Here is a 16,415-nt window from a genome sequence, read left to right as displayed (position 1 = left end):
GCTTCCACTACGCCGTGATCGAGGTGGGCGCAGGGAACAGCAGGAGCAGGCGGGGAAGGAAGTGCGCACGGAGTCATTAAAAAAAACGTTTGCCGGTTGGGGGGGGGGAAGTGGGGACCTGGAGCGGACGAAGTTGACGGCGCTTTCATTCCTGCTAGGTAGGTAGAAGGTGCAAGCTGCTTCTGAAGACTTCACTTGCTTTGGGAGAGTGTTTCTTCTCGAGATTCGAATTTTGTGTGTTTGGGTGATGAGCTGGCTGGGTTGCGGATGCCAAATCCCAGTGGCGGGGACAAGGCCCACGGAGTCCTGAGCAGTGGTCCTGTAAAAGGTGTTCTACGCCGCATACAGACCCGGATTAAGTCGTATTCCGTACGCCGGCCAATGACGAGCGTTTCGCGCTGTTGGTACGGCAGAGTGGTGCAGTACATTTCTGGCATATTGTCGTACACATGCGTTTCCGGGTTCAGGTGGCGGCGGTGAGCGAGGACCCTGCTGGGGAGCCTGTACCCGGAGACGATGCGGACGGCGCGCAGTGGGTTCCGGTTAGCAGGCTGAGAGGCCTGGCAGGTGTGTATGTGTGTAGGTGTGTGTGTGTGTATGTGTGTAGGTGTGTGTATAGGTGTGTGTAGGTGTGTAGGTGTGTAGGGGTTGGGGGCTCCGAGTGAGCCGGTGGGTGAAGGCGGGCGGGTGGGTGAAGGTGGGTTTCAGGGCTTGACATGGGGAAAGACACGGTGGTCCAGGGGCTGGTTGCGTCGGGGGGAGGTCACGGGGAGGTTTGAACAACACGCGGTCAGAACGGAACGCTGAACAGGCGTGAGAGCAAAGCGGCCCGTGTTGGTGGTGGGTCTGAGGGGTTGTGGTATTGGGGGACGTGGGATCTCGAGTACAGAAGGCTACACTCTCCTTTGGTTGCTTCTGGTTTGGTTGGCGCCCGTTTGGGAGTGTTGGATGCTTACACGCGGAGGGAGGGAAGCTTGGGGGAATGGGGAGGCGGCGGTTGTGAAAGTTGGTGGGGGATAGATGTCCGCGACCAGTGGGGTGCTCAACATGTTGCATGCTGGGGACGGTGCGCTTTCGGCATGATGCGGCACTGAAAGGCTAATCTATGCGGATTTATGGCTGACGGCGGCTCTGATGGTAAGGTTTACTAAAGTTGTCTTCCTGAACGGGAAAATGTTATCAGCTGGTTTGGAGTGGAGCCTTTTGTCAACTTCAGTCGTCAGGCGGAGTTTGGAATCGGCGGCCCCGCATTCCTCATCGTGAGTGTTTCTGTGCGGCGCAATTTCGCATAGTAAACATGATTCTTGCATACTGCTTGTATGTTCCCTGCAGATTTGACGGCTCGATGCGACGAGATGGCGGAGGAAGCGGTGCGGCGGTTCGCTGTCGCGGTACTGCCGCGGGCGTGATCAGCGTAGGTGGTTCGTCCGGCTTTTTATTAAAGTTGAGGTTGTTTTACGCGCATACACATTAGTGATTACGGAAACCCTCTGTACGAACGTATCTTGCGTGCTGTGCAAATCCAATAGAACGAGCTAGTGGTTGCGCGTGTCGGGCAGCGAGGCGCTGGATAGGAAGGACGAGATAGGAATCGACGGTAGTTTGCGTAACAGGCTGTTTCGGCAATGAGTTTCAAGTAGAATGCAAATATTTCTTGTTACATGCTTCAGCATCGTCTGGCCTTGAAGTAGCAGCCTCTGTGTCGGAGATTACCAGTCCTGCCTGACTAAGCACAGTGAGATGTACAATATTCATCTCTTTACGGAAGAACCTATAGGCGCGCCAGGGCCTGGTGCCTGGCTAGTTGGCTGACGGGGCAATGCATAGTGCTCACCTGTGCAGTCGAGGCCCAGGAAGTCACTTGCGGCGATGATATCCTGTCGATGTTTTCTTCTGGACGTTGTTCTGTATTCGCTTTTAGGAGCGGGTTGAGCAGCCGTATCGTTGGTTGCGGCGGTTTGCCCGTACTGTAATATTACAATAATGCGAGCATTTTCGTTAGCTTCTTCCACAATTTCAATCCATCAGGTTATTAAGAGGTTCCGTTTGTGTTCCTTGCCTCACTCGGCACAACTTTTGCGCTTCTTCCGCTACGGCTTGAAGATCTGACATCTCGGGCCACCTGATTCGGTTTGGGGGCTGCCTGACTCTCTCGAGACTGAAGGCTCTAGGCCTGATATAACATTAACGCAACCGTGGCTGCGATGGAGACTGACGAGTTGAACGGTGGTGAGGACCTCGGTGTAATTGAGTCGACCCCGGAAGCTACTGGCACGCCGGTGGAGCCGGAATTAGCCGGTGGAAACTTTATCAAGGTTAGTGCCCTCGCTTGCGTCAGCTGTGGTGGTCTGGCATCGTGGGAAGAGGGACCCAACTCACAACGGACAAGTTCCCTGACGTAGGTTTCTGCAAGGGGCAACGTAAAGGCAATTGCTGGTAAAATAGCCCACAGCGCTCGGGAGGGTGATCCACCTGCAGCGCTGTGCATCGGCGCGGAATGCATCAACCTGGCCGTCAAGGTATGCTACAGCAGATGTTTGGCTGTAAAGTCGTGCGCTCCAAATTACGGCTAGGCTCAGGAAGTCATTGCGGTCCACATATGATTATTGTTTGCGCCGTCCCTCCTGTGATTGACCTGCTTTGTGGAAGCAACAGGTTCAGGCCGATGTGGAAATTGCGTGCTCTTCCCAGCTCTGCATCGGCTTCGCTATGCAAAGCGTTCAATCCGTTAATTTGATGCTCCTTCGACGCATTCTGACTGGTCTGACTCCCGCGCCAACCGCTGTTGCAGTTTCGGCGGGAGCCGAGAACCGACATCAGACCTGCCGAAAAGCTAATCGCAGCGCTCGTTTGGATTCTCTACCCACCAAACTTAAAATTGCGGCCTATGTGAAATCACGTCTCCCTACCTGTCCCCACCCGGCGTTGCCCCGACAGGCAATCGCCATCAGCCGTACCTACCTGACCGGAGATAACATGGATTTGTCCTTCCAACCGGCCTTCCGGGACGCGGACCGCTCAAAGAAGAGCCTGGCCCTTTACATGGCAAAGACCAAGGTGCGCCGGAGAGGCAGACGGAGGAGGGCCACCGTTCTATATGTGTGCGTTGTCGAGACTGCTGGAAAGGCTGCTGACTTTGTGGGATGTTGAGAAAAATGGAAGCGTCTAGGGAGGCAGATGTTCCACTTTCTGACGTCCTATATCTTGCCTATGCCTCTATGTCCCTGTTCCTGTCCGTGCCCCTGCATGTGCATGGATGTGACTCCGACCCCGTCCCGCCAGTCCCGGGCACCCATCTCAACCGTGGACGATGTAGAGATGCCAATTGGCTCTCAAAGCAAGCCCCAGGCAAGTGGGGAGGAGGGGAGCGTATGTATGAATGTATTCCGTGTGCCAATTGCAAGACGGCTAATTTGGGGAGCTGTCCTACAGGCCCAGTTTGCAGCTTGGCATCATATACGCCGGCATGCCATCCCATGTCTGTATGTCTGTATATATGACGTCCATCTTTTATCTTTCGCGTGGGCCTTGAACCGCCACTCTCTCTCTCTTGGGACTGCAGGTTGTCGCAGGTGCCCTTGCAGCCCGGGTTCGTGAGCAGCGCGCCGTGTGCCTGACCGCCATCGGCATTGACGCCGTGTCCAACGCGGTGCTCGCCATCGGCAACGCCCGGCTGTACCTGGAGCAGGACCGCAAGGATATCCGCGCCATGCCGTCTTTTGTGCAGGTGGTTGATGTGGATTTGGGGGGGTCGGCTGCGGTCGGTCGGATATGCGGGGTCGACTGGGGGGTGCCGGGTAAATATTACCCTCCTACACGCACCCCTCGCCGAGTGCTGTTGGTGCTGTTGTGGTGATGGTAACCCATTTGATCCCGATTCTTGGTCGTAACCCCCGCCCGTTTGTACGCTTTGACGTCAGGGCAGTTGTCTTCCACCCCCTAATGTTGATATTGCCATACCATATAATAATGCTGCCCCCCTCATTCTTGTCCTAACCTTGGCTTTGTCCATTCCCAGGTGCACAAGAACGGTCGCGACCTTAACGCCGTCAAGTTTTCGCTTGTGGTGGAGAACATTTGAACACATCACCAACATTGCCGTCATCACCACACTCATACTCATTATCGTCGCCACGGCAGGCAGCAGCTTGCTTCCTTGTTTGTGCCTTTTCTGTGTTTACGACCCCAGGGGTGACCGACCCAGATGGGCAGGTGACCCGGGGGAAGGCCTCTGGGGAAAGGCAGCGGTGGTGGGAACGCACAGAAGCGGGAAGAAGCCGCGCAGCCGGACGACTGACATGGATACTGCCCGGAGGAGGAGGCTTTTGGTGGACGGGGGGGCCCAATGCATAGCTAATTTGAAGTCCAATGTTGATTGGCATTGCTAACGCTACAACTTGCCTTTGCATTTATGGTGAATGGCTTGAGTGGGGCAATTTTTAAGTGACAAGTGTGCGCTTTTGTGACTGATGAAACAGTGGGGGCCCGCATGGGGGCGCCGGGGGCATGGCGGCGTCTGCGTGAAGACGTGGATTTGAGGAAAGAAACCGCTGCGAGCCCGGTGATGATGATTGCATTACGTAATAGTTTTTTTTACACAGAGCGGTTGGAACGGGGACCATGTCTTGCCTAACAAAAAGGGGAAGGGCGGGCATGTTGGTGTTTGCGTTTTGCGTTATTAACAGATATAGCCCCACCTTTTCTGTGTGTGCCTCGGTGGGGTCCTATCTACCTGCAGGTAGTGTGTGCGTGCGCGTGTTCGCACGTGCATGTGGTGGTGCCTTTGTCAGGATGGATCACATGTCGTACTATGCTCGCTTTTCTCTGTCGTCGGCTGGTGGAGGGAGGGGGAGAGGCAGGGAGGGAGGAAGAGGAAGGTGCCCACCGCGACAAGTATGATGACAAGTATGGAGGCGTTTGGGTCCCCAATTGAAAGAGAACTGTGTGAGTTGAGTTGGCTCCGCCCCGCCATCCGCTACTTGTAGAAGCGATTACCCAGTCATGATGATGTTGCGGAACATGATGAGGGTGTTTCTTAAAGTCGACCATTTCGCATCCCTCCGCGGCGGCCGCCATGGGCGGGGCCTGAGCCCCGTGGCGCACCGCGGCGCATCGTCATCATGTTGGCAATTGCAGCAAGGGCTAACTAATTACAGCTATATATGCTATACATTTGCCGATTCGCTGCGATGCACCCTCTTGCGGTGAGCGGCTATCGAACTATCAGATGCCATCGCATATCGGTTTTGTACTTGACGGGAGAGAGATCGCTCTCGCACAGCAGGGCTTCAGTGAATCGGTCGGAGTCGCTGTCCGCCGGCATGCTTTGAGGGCCGCGTTGCTGGTGCGTACGTACATACATGCGTACACTGGACAAATTACGTCATACAAATTTGCGCTTTGTGAAGGAGGGAAAGGACGGGCGAGACCTACTCCAAGAGGACATCATGTGCACATGCGCTAGCAGTAGTCCTTGGGCGGGCTGCACTGAGGTACGTATCAGGTAGCGTGATGTGGGCCATAGTGGGCCTTGGGATCTGCGCGCCGATTTTTGTAACTTGTGTGTGGTTTTACAGTGGTGCTTGTGCTTCGATTTTCTTAGCCCACTGAGGCTGTGGTGGCGCCGACAAGTAAACAATCCACAAGACAGAGCCCGGGCACGAAATTACCAAGCCAAGGTGATGGCAAACGGATGAGAACTAGTAGAGTCTGCAGTAAGCCCTTGGCATCCAACGAACCGCCAGCTCGTGGAGCGTTAGTCGACGCCAGTAGGCGGTACTACAGCTGCAATTGAGGGCTGCAAGGCGATGGCACCAGTCATGCAAACAAGATTCCAACAAGATGTCGGTTTACCACTCATGCAAAATTATTAGGGAAAAGGAAGTGGCTTGCTCAGGTTGAGCCGCAGCATTGTGGTACGGCTACGGGCAGCTGGACGAGCATTCATTTATTCAATGAAACTCGCTAACAGCCCGGTTGATTGGTAATTAGTTCCTGTATTAAGTCATTTGTGGTATTTTGTCCTTTGCTTTCTTTGACAATGTCGGCTTCGTTGCTTATCTCGCGGCGACTGAGCTCCACTCGGCCGGACGGCATCACTGTCGCCGGTCGTGCACATGGTATGATGCACCGCAATGACGCTATTCAGCTGGCTCTGCTTAATTTACTTGATCGTGACAGGCTGCAACTCTCTTTGCTTCTAGGCACATCGACTGCGCCCCGCAGTTTTGCTCAAATTGGCCTAGCAAAAGCCCATATTGGTGTTGCAATAGCTCCCAGGCCTCGGGTGTTCCAATTGTATTCAGTCAGTGAGGTTCTCGAGTCCGCAACGGTATCTGCCCCCGAGAAAACCGTTGATGGAAAGAAGAGCGGAACAGTCACGATTAAGGTGAGAGCACCTGCCGTTCAGGACAGCGTTGGAATGGGCGACACGCAGCCGCCTTCCGATACAAACTCCTTTCCTTCTTCTCGGGACCGCAGGTTGGGAAAGGTGGCAACGTTAATTCTATTGCCGGGAAAATTGCCTTCAGTGCGCGCGAGGGTAAACTGTCGACTGTGAGATGCGTCGGGCCGCAATGCATCAACCTGGCGGCGAAGGTATGCATCAACTCATGTGGGGCTCACTGCCTGTGTGACGCACAGCTAATTCAACCATATTCCTTCTCCTTCGTCGTGCTGCAAACTGTTTTACGCCGCGCGACTTGCCTTGCTCACATTTATAGAGTCAAAAGCACGCACACCACTCGCGGTAAAATGCTGATTGCTGTCCCATTCCAATCAACTTATCGCATTGCACAGCTTGTGCATATCGCATTTGCAAGTTCTGCGGGTTCTTAGGATATGTCGATGGCTCACACCGATGGCGCACCACCACTACTACCACCGCGTTGCCGCTACTTTCGCTGCTGCCTCCCGTTGCCTCCATCACCCTCCGTCCTTAGCCATATTTTGTATATCCTTGTATACCCCTAGCCGCCTCTAGTGCTACTTCTGATGCACCTTACCCGGATTATAAAACCACTCGGAAGCCAGGAATCGCGAAGGGACAGGAAACGCAATATACAACCCCCACAACTCTCAACGCCACTTTTAATAATGGCGCCCAAAGTGTCGTTGTGTCGAGCTTCACTTGAACTCGTACCACTACCACAATCCTGACCCGTCTGTTTCTTGTCGTTGTCCCAATAGGCAATCGCCATAAGCCGCAGCTACCTGTCCTCCGACGGCATCGACATCTCATGTAAACCGTCGTATGAGGACCTGGGACGATCAACGGATGATAAGCCCCTAATGGGAGTGTCCTTTCAGCTGACAAACGAGCAGGTCTGTGGGGTTTGTGGCATCATTCTAACTGCTGCCCCCCGGACCGCAAAGCGCTGAGGGGCGGGGGGCCCAGGCAATGGAGAGACGTGCTGAGGGACGGGGAGTCGTGCCGGCTTGGGTTGAGCCGGGTTGGCGGTTGGCAGTAGTGGGTTAGCCCCTCGGGGCGCCGTACGCAATATCTTAACCATCCACCCCCCTGGCCCCGGCTGCCCGCTCCGCAGGGTCGGGCCCCGGCACCCGCGGCTTCAGAGGACGTTGTGGAAATGTACATCCGGGGCGACAGCAAGCCGCAGGTGGGAGCTTGCGTGTTTGCATGTGTGTGTGTTTGCATGTGTGTTTGCATGTGTGTGTGTGTGTCTGTGTGTGTAGAGAGAGAGAGGGGGGGGGGCCCAGCCGGGTAGAGGTTGCTCGACCGCGTCTATCGTGTGACTACTCCCGGACTTTATCATCATCGTGGTCCTCGTCGTTGTGTGCCTTCCTTGTCTTATGTTATGTATGGTTCGGCCCTCATGAGGCAACTGTGGGTGATGCGGTGGTGGCGATAGACGCTAGGTAGCTACCTAGCTAACATACATACATAGATACATACATACGTACATATATACATACGTTTGTGACCCACATCTGATCCGCAGGTGGTTGCCGGTGCTCTCGCCGCCCGCATCCGGGAGAACCGCCCCGCCGTGCACCTTACTGCCATCGGCATCAACGCCGTCCGGGCGGCGGTGCTCACGCTGAGCAAGGCCCGGCAGTACCTGCGGAAGGACCGCAAGGACATCCGCGTCCTTCCGGAGTTCATCAAGGTAACCGCAGCAGATTAGAAGCAGCAGCAGCAGTGGCTGGCTATTGCTGGTTGGATACACATACCTACAAACTGCCGTTACACTGCCATCATACTCTTTAGCGCTCTGCGCTGGTTTGCCGTTACACCACCGCCACGTCGCCGCTTCGTTGGTGGTTCGCCCCATGTGTGACGTCACACCATTTGCCTTCGTCGCGCTGTCATCGTACCTAGGTAACCATCATCATCGTACTAATGGTGCGGCATCACCCCGGCTGCCTTGTTCGCACAATACAACTCCGCGCAGGTTCAGAAGGAAGACCGGGAAGTGAGCGCCCTCCGCTTCACTGTGCTGGCGGAGAACGTGGCGCCCGCCCCGGAAGTTAGGGAAGGAGGGGAGAGGAATTGAATAAAACGGATATGGGGGGAGGGCGAAAGAAAGGGTAGTGCTATTAGGGTCCAGTAGACGGCCTTCGATTGGCTCAAGGCCAGCTGGGGTCTAGGGGCATCACCACCCCCAGGCAATCTCGCCATCACCATCACGATCACCACTGCGCAATGAAATGACTACGAAGCGGGGAGTGTGGTGGTTGGCGGCGCCTTGTTACTGTTTCTCTTTTGCGGCTTTGCCGAGAGAGAAAAAATAGCAAAGGAGCCCTGATTCCCGTTTTTTCCTTTATATTTCTTTCTCCCCCTTTTTCTCCTATTTTTCCTTTTCCCCTTTGGGGGAGAAAGTGTGGCACTTAGTTGGGGAAGACTCGGGTTTTTGGAGTTTGGTTGGGGGATGGCCCCGATGTTTATTTTTGGGTGTGTTGTGTCTTACAGGACGTGTTTGTTTTTTGAGACATGACACACTATTGCCGTGTCACACCAGGTTGAGGCTAACGTGTCCTATAAATAGGAATCCCCCCCCGGCGCACAGCTAAACAAGGTCTCCTCGTCCCCGTCCTAGGCTTGGGTGTGTGGGAAGAGGTTTTCCCGCCCGGGTGAGAGAGGGGAAAGACAGGGGGAAAGCTGTGTACGTCGTGAAGTGTCGTACGAATTGTAAGAGGTGAGAATGTGAGGCGCGTGAGACGTACCTGCGGCTGGTGATGACATTGAAGGTGGCGTGATGGTGATGGTGTGAGGCATGCGTGGGTGCCGAATAGCTATGTGAGGTGGTGTGAGGTGGTGGATGAGAACGGTATCGCTTGGGGCGGCGCACCAAGGAACCTAGCTTGGGGCGGGGAACACAAAATGATGTTTTCCGTTTTGGGCCCTCTTGTAACCCCTTGCTTGCTGTCATCGGCTTCACTTTCCCCTACCATCGTCTGGACGTTCAAGCCAGCAAGCACACGCAGGCTCTTTTCCTGTTACTGCACCCTGTGGTACGGCACGTGCTTGCACGGCGCTTTGGCGCGATTTGGGAAGCCAGACAGCCTTGTGGGGGTTAGGAGAAGTGATTTGGAAAAGTCAGGAAGGCAGCTGCCAGCCAGCTGCCTTGGGGTCGATGAATTGTGGGTATGTGGAAATGTGGTTGGGGTAGGGAACTGTGAGGAGAATCCCACATGCATGGTGCCCTCTTCAGTACGACGGGGCATGAAGTGAACAGCTTTTTGGTGAGGAGGAGGGGGACTGAGGACGGCGGAGTACGACAGACTCTTCTCCAGCGCCACAAGCCATCTTTAGGCGCCAAGCTCTCATGCCTCAGATAGAATGCATATAATTGCATGGCCCGGTGACGAGAAATTACTGTTGGACGAAGAGCGATGGATTGCCGAGCAAACGCCAGAGAAAGAGTTTAAAGTAAGGTTTCTTATTCAATTTTTTTACTACATTATATTTTCCTAAGTGCTCTGACCCGCAAGAAGTAGCTTATCTGACATCCTGTACTGTTTTGGTCGACGGTTCACAGCTGATTAACTTATCACACCAAATTATCATGACTTTAATATTAGTAGCAATTATTCGACTGATTCCTGCAACCAGGATCGTACAGGCGCTATGTGACGGTTGAAACTGAAAGTTGCTCATCTTAGTATGGCATCCAGTATGCGGCAGACCTGCAAGGCTAAGGCGGTAGAAATCGCGCAAACACGCGTTACAAAAACCAATCAACCTGGCTACCGCGCCAGTAAAATGCTATTGTGCGGATCACGCGAATGTGCATTCCTCACTAAAGCAGAAATGCTCGTCCAACTAGGCGCGAACGAATTGAACGTTGAATAAATAAGAGTAGAAGATCAATCGGGTCCAGACAAAAGCGGTACGAGCGCCCACATAAAAGCGCACAACCCTGCTGCGCCGAACACCTGACGCCCGCTATTGGAGATAGACACACGGCGCTGTCCGCCGCATGCTCGTTCCTACCCATGTCGCGCGCCACCAGGCAATGGAGAGAAGCCAAAACAGCTCATTGTCATCATCATAATCTCATCACTGGTTTCTTTTGCCGTCCGGGCATAGGACGGTAAAACGCTACTGCACCACTTAAAAAGATGTGTCCGGCCGCGTCCAACCGCCATCTCCTCCCGTGCGCGGACGTGTAGCCCAAACCCTTCTTCCCGCTCCCACAGAGTACACCGCCGGCCCTCATAAAGCCCCCAAGCCTGCTCCCCAATCGAACAGACCTTTCTAGAAGCCCTCTCTTTTTAATGCTGAGCTGCAATCACCATCACCATCATCGCCATCATCACTTGCTCACCGCATGGGAAAATTCCTCTATTCTTCTTCCCTCCCCACCCCACCCCCGCCTTCCCTTCCCATTCCACCCCAACCCATGCCTCCTCCTGCTTCCTCACCAGCCGCTCTCCTTAAAAAAAAGGCCGCGCGTGCTAACGCGGCGGCCTTCAGCTAAGCGGTCGAAACCGCACAGAAGTCTTCATAGACCCAGAGAGATGCAGATCTCAAACAGCCTCTCGCTTTAAAGCCTCAAAAGAGTACTTATTAGCTTAGAGCGTGTTCAAGCAGAAACCCAAAGTCGGCTTGCCGCCGACGAGGTACTCGTACGGGTCACTGGTCGACTTGGGGTCGAACGGCGTCGGCGGAATAGCCGCGATCTTGCTGCGCGCCGCCTCGCCCATGCCGACGCGAATCTGCCCACCACACACCAGGTTGGCCTGGAACACGAAGTCGCCGCTGGTGCTCATGAAGTCGAGCAGGGCGTCATGCGCCGCGGTCTGTGCCGCCACGGTGATCCGGTAGTAGATGCCCTTGGCGCGAGACAGCGTGTAGTAGTCGGAGCAGGCAATGCCCTGCGGGTGGGGCTTGAAGGAGACGGCGACGCCGAGCTGGCTGGCGAGAGCGGCCCTCAGCGCCGGGCACAGCCAGTACACAACGGTGCGCTCGTTGACGTTGGTGTTTTTGTGGCGGCGGAGATGAACGGCGAGAAGACCTCGTAGGTACGGATCTCCAGGTTGGCTGGCGGGTTCCAGGTTGCGTTGGTGTACGGCGGTGGCGGCGGCAGGGCGGCGTTCTTGGCGGGGATCGGGGGCCATGGCGGACGGCGGGTCGGCGGCGGCGGCGAAGCCGGCGGTGGCGGTGGGGGTTTCGGCGNGGGTGGGGATGGCGGCGGCGGGTTCGGCGGCGGTGGCGACGGGGGCGGCGGGTTCGGCGGCGGCGGCGAAGCTAACGGTCCCGGCGGCCTTGGCGGCGGCGGCGACGGCGGCAGTGGCATAGGTGATGGTGGGGGCGAGCAGCACAGGTCTTGGACGTAGGTGGGAGCGCTGGAGTTGGTCGAGCAGGCGTAGTCAGTGAACACGCTGCCGGTTGGGTTGTACAGCCGTACGGCAGAGCCGCAAGGAACTCCGCTGTCCCGTGCGAACGCACCAATCACTCCAGGCACCAGAAGGGCGGTGTACAGGATGTTCACCTCACTTGGGCGCAGCAGCTCCTGCTTGAGAATAGTCTCCGCCGCTGGGCGGTCGCATTGGATGACGCCCACGCGATTGATGATTCCAGCAATCTCGTAAGAGGTCAACATAGCGTTGAGCCACTTCTTGTAGCGATCGCAGTTCGTCGTGGCGTCGTTGATGTCGCCGTTGATGATGGACAGCTGAAGCGTGAAGCCGGGGGGTGGTGGCGGGAGGGCGGGCGGCGGGCGGGGCGGTGGGGCTGGGCTTGGGGGAGACGGCGGCGCCGGCGGAGGCGAGGGTGGTGGGGGCGACGGTGGCGTGGGTGGCGACGGCGGCGCCGGCGGGCAGAAGGCAAAGCCCACGGGGTACAGCGGGTCGCCAGCTTTGATTACCAAAGGATAGGAGACGGTGGTCGGGGTTGAACTGCCTGGGAGTGTTACGGAGACGGAGGGAACCGTGGTGCCAATGCAGCTGGCGGAGATGTTGAAGTAGTCGCCGCAGAGGAGGTTGATCATGAGCCCGATATTGCCGTAAAGGGCGCCGTTGTTGGAAAGGGCGATCAGGTATGTTTGCGCGGCCGTGGCGTCAAGCAAGTCCGCGGTGACGGCGAGCTCAACCGGACTGGAGGTGTTGCAGGCGAAGCTGCCTGGCTGCCGTACAACCACTCCGGCGCTGCGCGCCACAATGTTAGCTTGGGAGGCGAGGGCGCTGCAGTCGGCAGCGCGGCTGTTGTAGCGGATTGTGGACGACATGATGCTGAAGCGGATGCTGCAGAACTGTGCGGGCGGAGATGGCGGTGGTGGCGACGGGCTGGCGGGGCTCGGTGGCGGTGACGGCGGTGACGGCGGCAACGGCGGCGATGGTGGCGGCGATGGTGGCGATGGCGGCATCGGTGGTGGCGACGGCGGCGGCGGCGGCGGCATGGGGCACATCATCGGCGGGCCCTGTGCCAGGCTAGGACTGCACAGCCGCGGCACGTAGTTGGTGTTAGAGGTGATATTGCCCAAACGGACAAAGCCGGGCAGGCCGACTACGTCAGCGGGTAGAGCCGTCGGTACGCCGACGTTAGGAATGATGGGGCATACATAAAGCGCGCCAAGGTTGGTGCCGCTGGCACCGTCCGTGAAGCCAGGCTGACTGTAGAAGGCACCATCCGTTATCGCCTCAAGGGACATGTAGGCACCGCAGAACAGGTTCAGACCGGTATCCGCGGCCGCCAGCTGCGCCCAAACAAGGTTCGCGTTCATGTTGTTGTACAGGCTAGTGACGGAAGCCCTGGCCAGGCCTGGGCGCTCCGTCTCAGCGGCAATGATATCCCCGTCGTAGTAGCCGTCGAAGAACATCTTAACTCCGAGCATGGTGAACAACGGGAAGGCGGCGTTGTTCGTCGTGTTGAAGGTGGCGTACGGCTTGGACCTAAGGCACTTGTCGGGGTCGCCGTTGTAACCGCAGCCCAGTGCGAAACGCATCACGCGAATGACCTTGGCAACATCAGCGTCGGCGAAGGGCGTGGGGCGGTTGGGGTGGTACACGAAAACGGAGACGGAAAACTGCTGAGTCGGCGGTGATGGCGGGAAGGGAACCGGCGGGCTCGGCGGCGGCCCTGGTGAGGGCGGCGGCGGCGACGGCGGCAGCGGTGAGGGCGGCCGCGGCGACGGCGGCGCCGGTGAGGGCGGCAGCGGCGGCGGCGATGGCGGCAGCGGCGGCGACGGCGGGCGTTGCGTGTTGGCGCAGTTGGTGGGCAGGTCAAACCTGGCAATATCCGCCAGGCGCAGAACGTTGCCAGTTGTGTTAAGAACCAGTGTGCCGACGCGCAGGCTGAGATCACCGCGTGGATCGCCGCAGTAGAAACCGGTGTCCGGGGCGCCCAGACCAAACACGGGGAACTTGACGACGTTCACGACGACCGAAATGTAAAGGTTGGAGGACGGGGTGAGGGCCAGGTTCTTGGAGGATGGGCTGCCGCTGCTGGCCACGCATGTCGATCCGTTGTACTGGGACCCGGGCGCGCAGAAGTTGGTCGTTGGGGCGCTGTACGTGAAGCACGACCAGCGCTTATAGGAGTTGCGGTCCTCCGTCATCAGGTTGACCAGCTGTGCTTGCTGAGCAATTTGGACGGCGGTGTTGGGGGGCGAATCCCAGAAGTAGATGGCAGCAGATGGGCTGTTGGCGCCCGTAATGACGGGCTCTGTGTACAACCACTGTCCGTCGACCTGGCCAGAGACGCGCGAAGTGCCCTCAAGCTGCACAGTGAAGTAAATGTTGTCTGAGTAATCCTTAAAGATCAGCAGGTAGGCACCCAGTGTGGACGTGCCGTTAAAGACCAGCGGCACCTGGGCCACCTGATAACGGCAAGTGTCCTGGTACTTGAAAGTCTCAGCTGCTAATGGCTGACCGAAGTTCGGCACCGCGCACTCGCCGGAATCGGTTGCCCACAGGTCGGATGTCTGCAGAGTGGAAGATGATAGGCGGGAAAAGAACACATTTTGAGTACTTTAATAAGAATCTCTACACTTTGTTGTTATAACAGGATGTAAGCGCATAGACGGGTAAAACGTTTTCCTCCGCTTTCCATTCCTTTCCTAAGCTTCGATGGTGTGCAAGGCCGCGCTTCGCCTCGTAGGACTAGTCGACACCGGCAATCATAAAACGAAAGAACCAATAAACGCTAAGATTTTTCAGGTTAAATCATGTTCTTGCCTTCTGGCTCACTGGGTCGCAGCTTTAATTCCTGTCACCCACTGTAACTCCCAAAACAGATAGCACCCCTAGGCAACCCACCTCGCAAGACGTGGACGTGCCAACAGCCAGGTTACAAGCCCACGCTGCCGTGGCGCGATTGCTGATGGCGCACCATTTTGACACACCGCGGGCGGGTCCCTGGGCAACGGCCGCTTGCAGGGCGGCCAGGCCCATGAGGGCCACCAGGAGCACTGAGCTCCTGGCCATGCTAAGACACCTACACAAGCAAATGTGGTTATCGTCAAGAAGGGAAGGAGAGCTTTTAAGATGACCGTGGTGTCGCTATTAAGTCGATCACCCAACGTTGTCTTCCCCGGTAGCTCTCTCGACTACGTACCTCAGATCGAGATTAGCGACCTAGATAATTGATTTCTCGCCTCGTGAAGGTGGTCCAATTCAGCTCCTTGCGCCCGCCTGAGTGTCAACCAGCGAAACCAACGATCAATGACGGGCTCAACCTCAAAAGTGTACTTAATTAACGCCAAGCACTGTGCTGAATGAAACTGTAAGAACATTATAGAGACACCCATGTATGTACCTTGTAGGCAGCACGCTGACAAGTACAAAGGCTGCCCGGCTGCTAGGGCAGTGGCGCCGCAGGGCGCAAGTAGATAACAAATAAATCTACCAAGGCGCGTCAATATATGCACGCGCTATAAACTATTTTTCGTTTATGGGTAGATGTACTATGGCTTTGGAACAGATGTACTTGCACGGCTACGCTCCTAAGCCTGAGCTTGATGGATTTCAGTGTGCAGGTCGACCTTGTATGTAGACTAGGTCACACAGACAACAGGGCCCGATGTCAGGGGAGAACTGCTCACACTCTCACTCATTAGACAAAGGCGGGCGGTCAACACTCCCTCTGTTGCGTTGACTGGTCAATGTCCATGACATTGGTCAGAATGGTCAACTATGGGTCAACACAGTTCCCTGGGAGAGTGAGTACGTGTGTGGGTGCGTATAAAAAGTTTTTTTTACCAAGCATGCAGCTTTTCGTTGCCGTAGAGAAGGATATAAGGCATCGTTCTCCAGGCCTGTCGAACGCACGACTTCCTGGCCGATGTTCCCTGCTCCGACAGCAAATACTTTCCACTACGCCGGAGTGATTATTTGCCAACATAGGATATTTTATCTGTATTTTGTCTTTCTTTTTTTGTCTTGGCTTCCTAATTACTTTGCTGCAAGAAGTTGTTAAGTTCTTAGGGATACGAACACAGTAAGCTGCAAGGAATCCAGAGACAACCATTTTACCAATGATTTCACTCAGGAAATAATATTTCTTCTTTAGCGATGAAGTCAGACATGTTTCGTCTGGAGTTGCTTGCTGATGTTTAGCGTCTGCGTATAAATAATCGCTTGGCGTCGTGCAGCGCAGCAGGGCGAACTTGCTATCTTCAGCAATTGGGAACTAACTTGCGCATGATGCGTGTACGCATTTACCACTTCCGGGATGTCGCTACCATTATTTTTCGGTCGCTTCAGCGACTGATCCTTCGCTATGCCCTTCTGTATTAGACTGCAGAATTGCGGTGCCATGGTGGCCCCATACGTGTTGGATACTGCGCGATTACCCAGTAGGTCCTTCGCCGCTTTCCTTGCAAGGCCCAGCCAGACGTGTCCCACCCACGTGCAGTGCCATTAGATATTTGTATAGCAGCTTCCTTCTGGTCATTGGGAGTTTGGAGAGGCTTCTGCAGAGGTTGACATCCAGGTCCCAGGTCCAGGCGAACATC

At 55.9% G+C, this 16,415-nt stretch overlaps 3 protein-coding genes across 3 annotated transcripts; 2 read left to right on the top strand and 1 right to left on the bottom strand.

Annotated features, from left to right (window-relative positions):
- The first annotated feature begins 2,014 nt into the window (after positions 1–2,014).
- VOLCADRAFT_127322 (uncharacterized protein) lies at positions 2,015–5,064 on the top strand. Its single transcript, XM_002946047.1, has 6 exons — positions 2,015–2,315; positions 2,403–2,519; positions 2,938–3,057; positions 3,283–3,348; positions 3,563–3,727; positions 4,019–5,064. The coding sequence occupies exons 1-6, from the start codon at positions 2,205–2,207 to the stop codon at positions 4,079–4,081; spliced, it is 642 nt and encodes a 213-aa protein (XP_002946093.1). The 5' UTR covers positions 2,015–2,204; the 3' UTR covers positions 4,082–5,064.
- Positions 5,065–5,998: 934 nt separating this feature from the next.
- Positions 5,999–9,387, top strand: VOLCADRAFT_102710 (uncharacterized protein). The gene is made up of 7 exons (XM_002946046.1): positions 5,999–6,119; positions 6,204–6,388; positions 6,481–6,597; positions 7,189–7,323; positions 7,545–7,616; positions 7,959–8,126; positions 8,412–9,387. The coding sequence occupies exons 1-7, from the start codon at positions 6,041–6,043 to the stop codon at positions 8,511–8,513; spliced, it is 858 nt and encodes a 285-aa protein (XP_002946092.1). The 5' UTR covers positions 5,999–6,040; the 3' UTR covers positions 8,514–9,387.
- Positions 9,388–10,018: 631 nt separating this feature from the next.
- Positions 10,019–15,398, bottom strand: VOLCADRAFT_127271 (hydroxyproline-rich glycoprotein ECM component). Its single transcript, XM_002945688.1, has 5 exons — positions 15,218–15,398; positions 15,017–15,093; positions 14,719–14,896; positions 11,478–14,384; positions 10,019–11,337 (listed from the first exon to the last, which is right to left on the bottom strand). The coding sequence occupies exons 3-5, from the start codon at positions 14,884–14,886 to the stop codon at positions 11,035–11,037; spliced, it is 3,378 nt and encodes a 1,125-aa protein (XP_002945734.1). The 5' UTR covers positions 14,887–14,896; positions 15,017–15,093; positions 15,218–15,398; the 3' UTR covers positions 10,019–11,034.
- Between the last annotated feature and the right edge of the window lie 1,017 nt (positions 15,399–16,415).

This window comes from Volvox carteri (genome assembly GCF_000143455.1).
Source record: "Volvox carteri f. nagariensis unplaced genomic scaffold VOLCAscaffold_1, whole genome shotgun sequence".
NCBI lineage: Eukaryota > Viridiplantae > Chlorophyta > Chlorophyceae > Chlamydomonadales > Volvocaceae > Volvox > Volvox carteri.
This window is presented reverse-complemented; position numbering and strand designations above follow the sequence as displayed.

What these genes read in the sequence shown, in the direction of transcription:
- VOLCADRAFT_102710 (XM_002946046.1), top strand. Translation starts at nt 6,041, where the DNA reads ATGTCGGCTTCGTTGCTTATCTCGCGGCGACTGAGCTCCACTCGGCCG. An exon ending in GCGGAACAGTCACGATTAAG is followed by an intron (nt 6,389 to 6,480) that starts GTGAGAGCACCT and finishes TCGGGACCGCAG; the next exon opens with GTTGGGAAAGGTGGCAACGT. An exon ending in TCCTTCCGGAGTTCATCAAG is followed by an intron (nt 8,127 to 8,411) that starts GTAACCGCAGCA and finishes AACTCCGCGCAG; the next exon opens with GTTCAGAAGGAAGACCGGGA.
- VOLCADRAFT_127322 (XM_002946047.1), top strand. Translation starts at nt 2,205, where the DNA reads ATGGAGACTGACGAGTTGAACGGTGGTGAGGACCTCGGTGTAATTGAG. An exon ending in CCGGTGGAAACTTTATCAAG is followed by an intron (nt 2,316 to 2,402) that starts GTTAGTGCCCTC and finishes TCCCTGACGTAG; the next exon opens with GTTTCTGCAAGGGGCAACGT. An exon ending in GCTCTCAAAGCAAGCCCCAG is followed by an intron (nt 3,349 to 3,562) that starts GCAAGTGGGGAG and finishes TTGGGACTGCAG; the next exon opens with GTTGTCGCAGGTGCCCTTGC.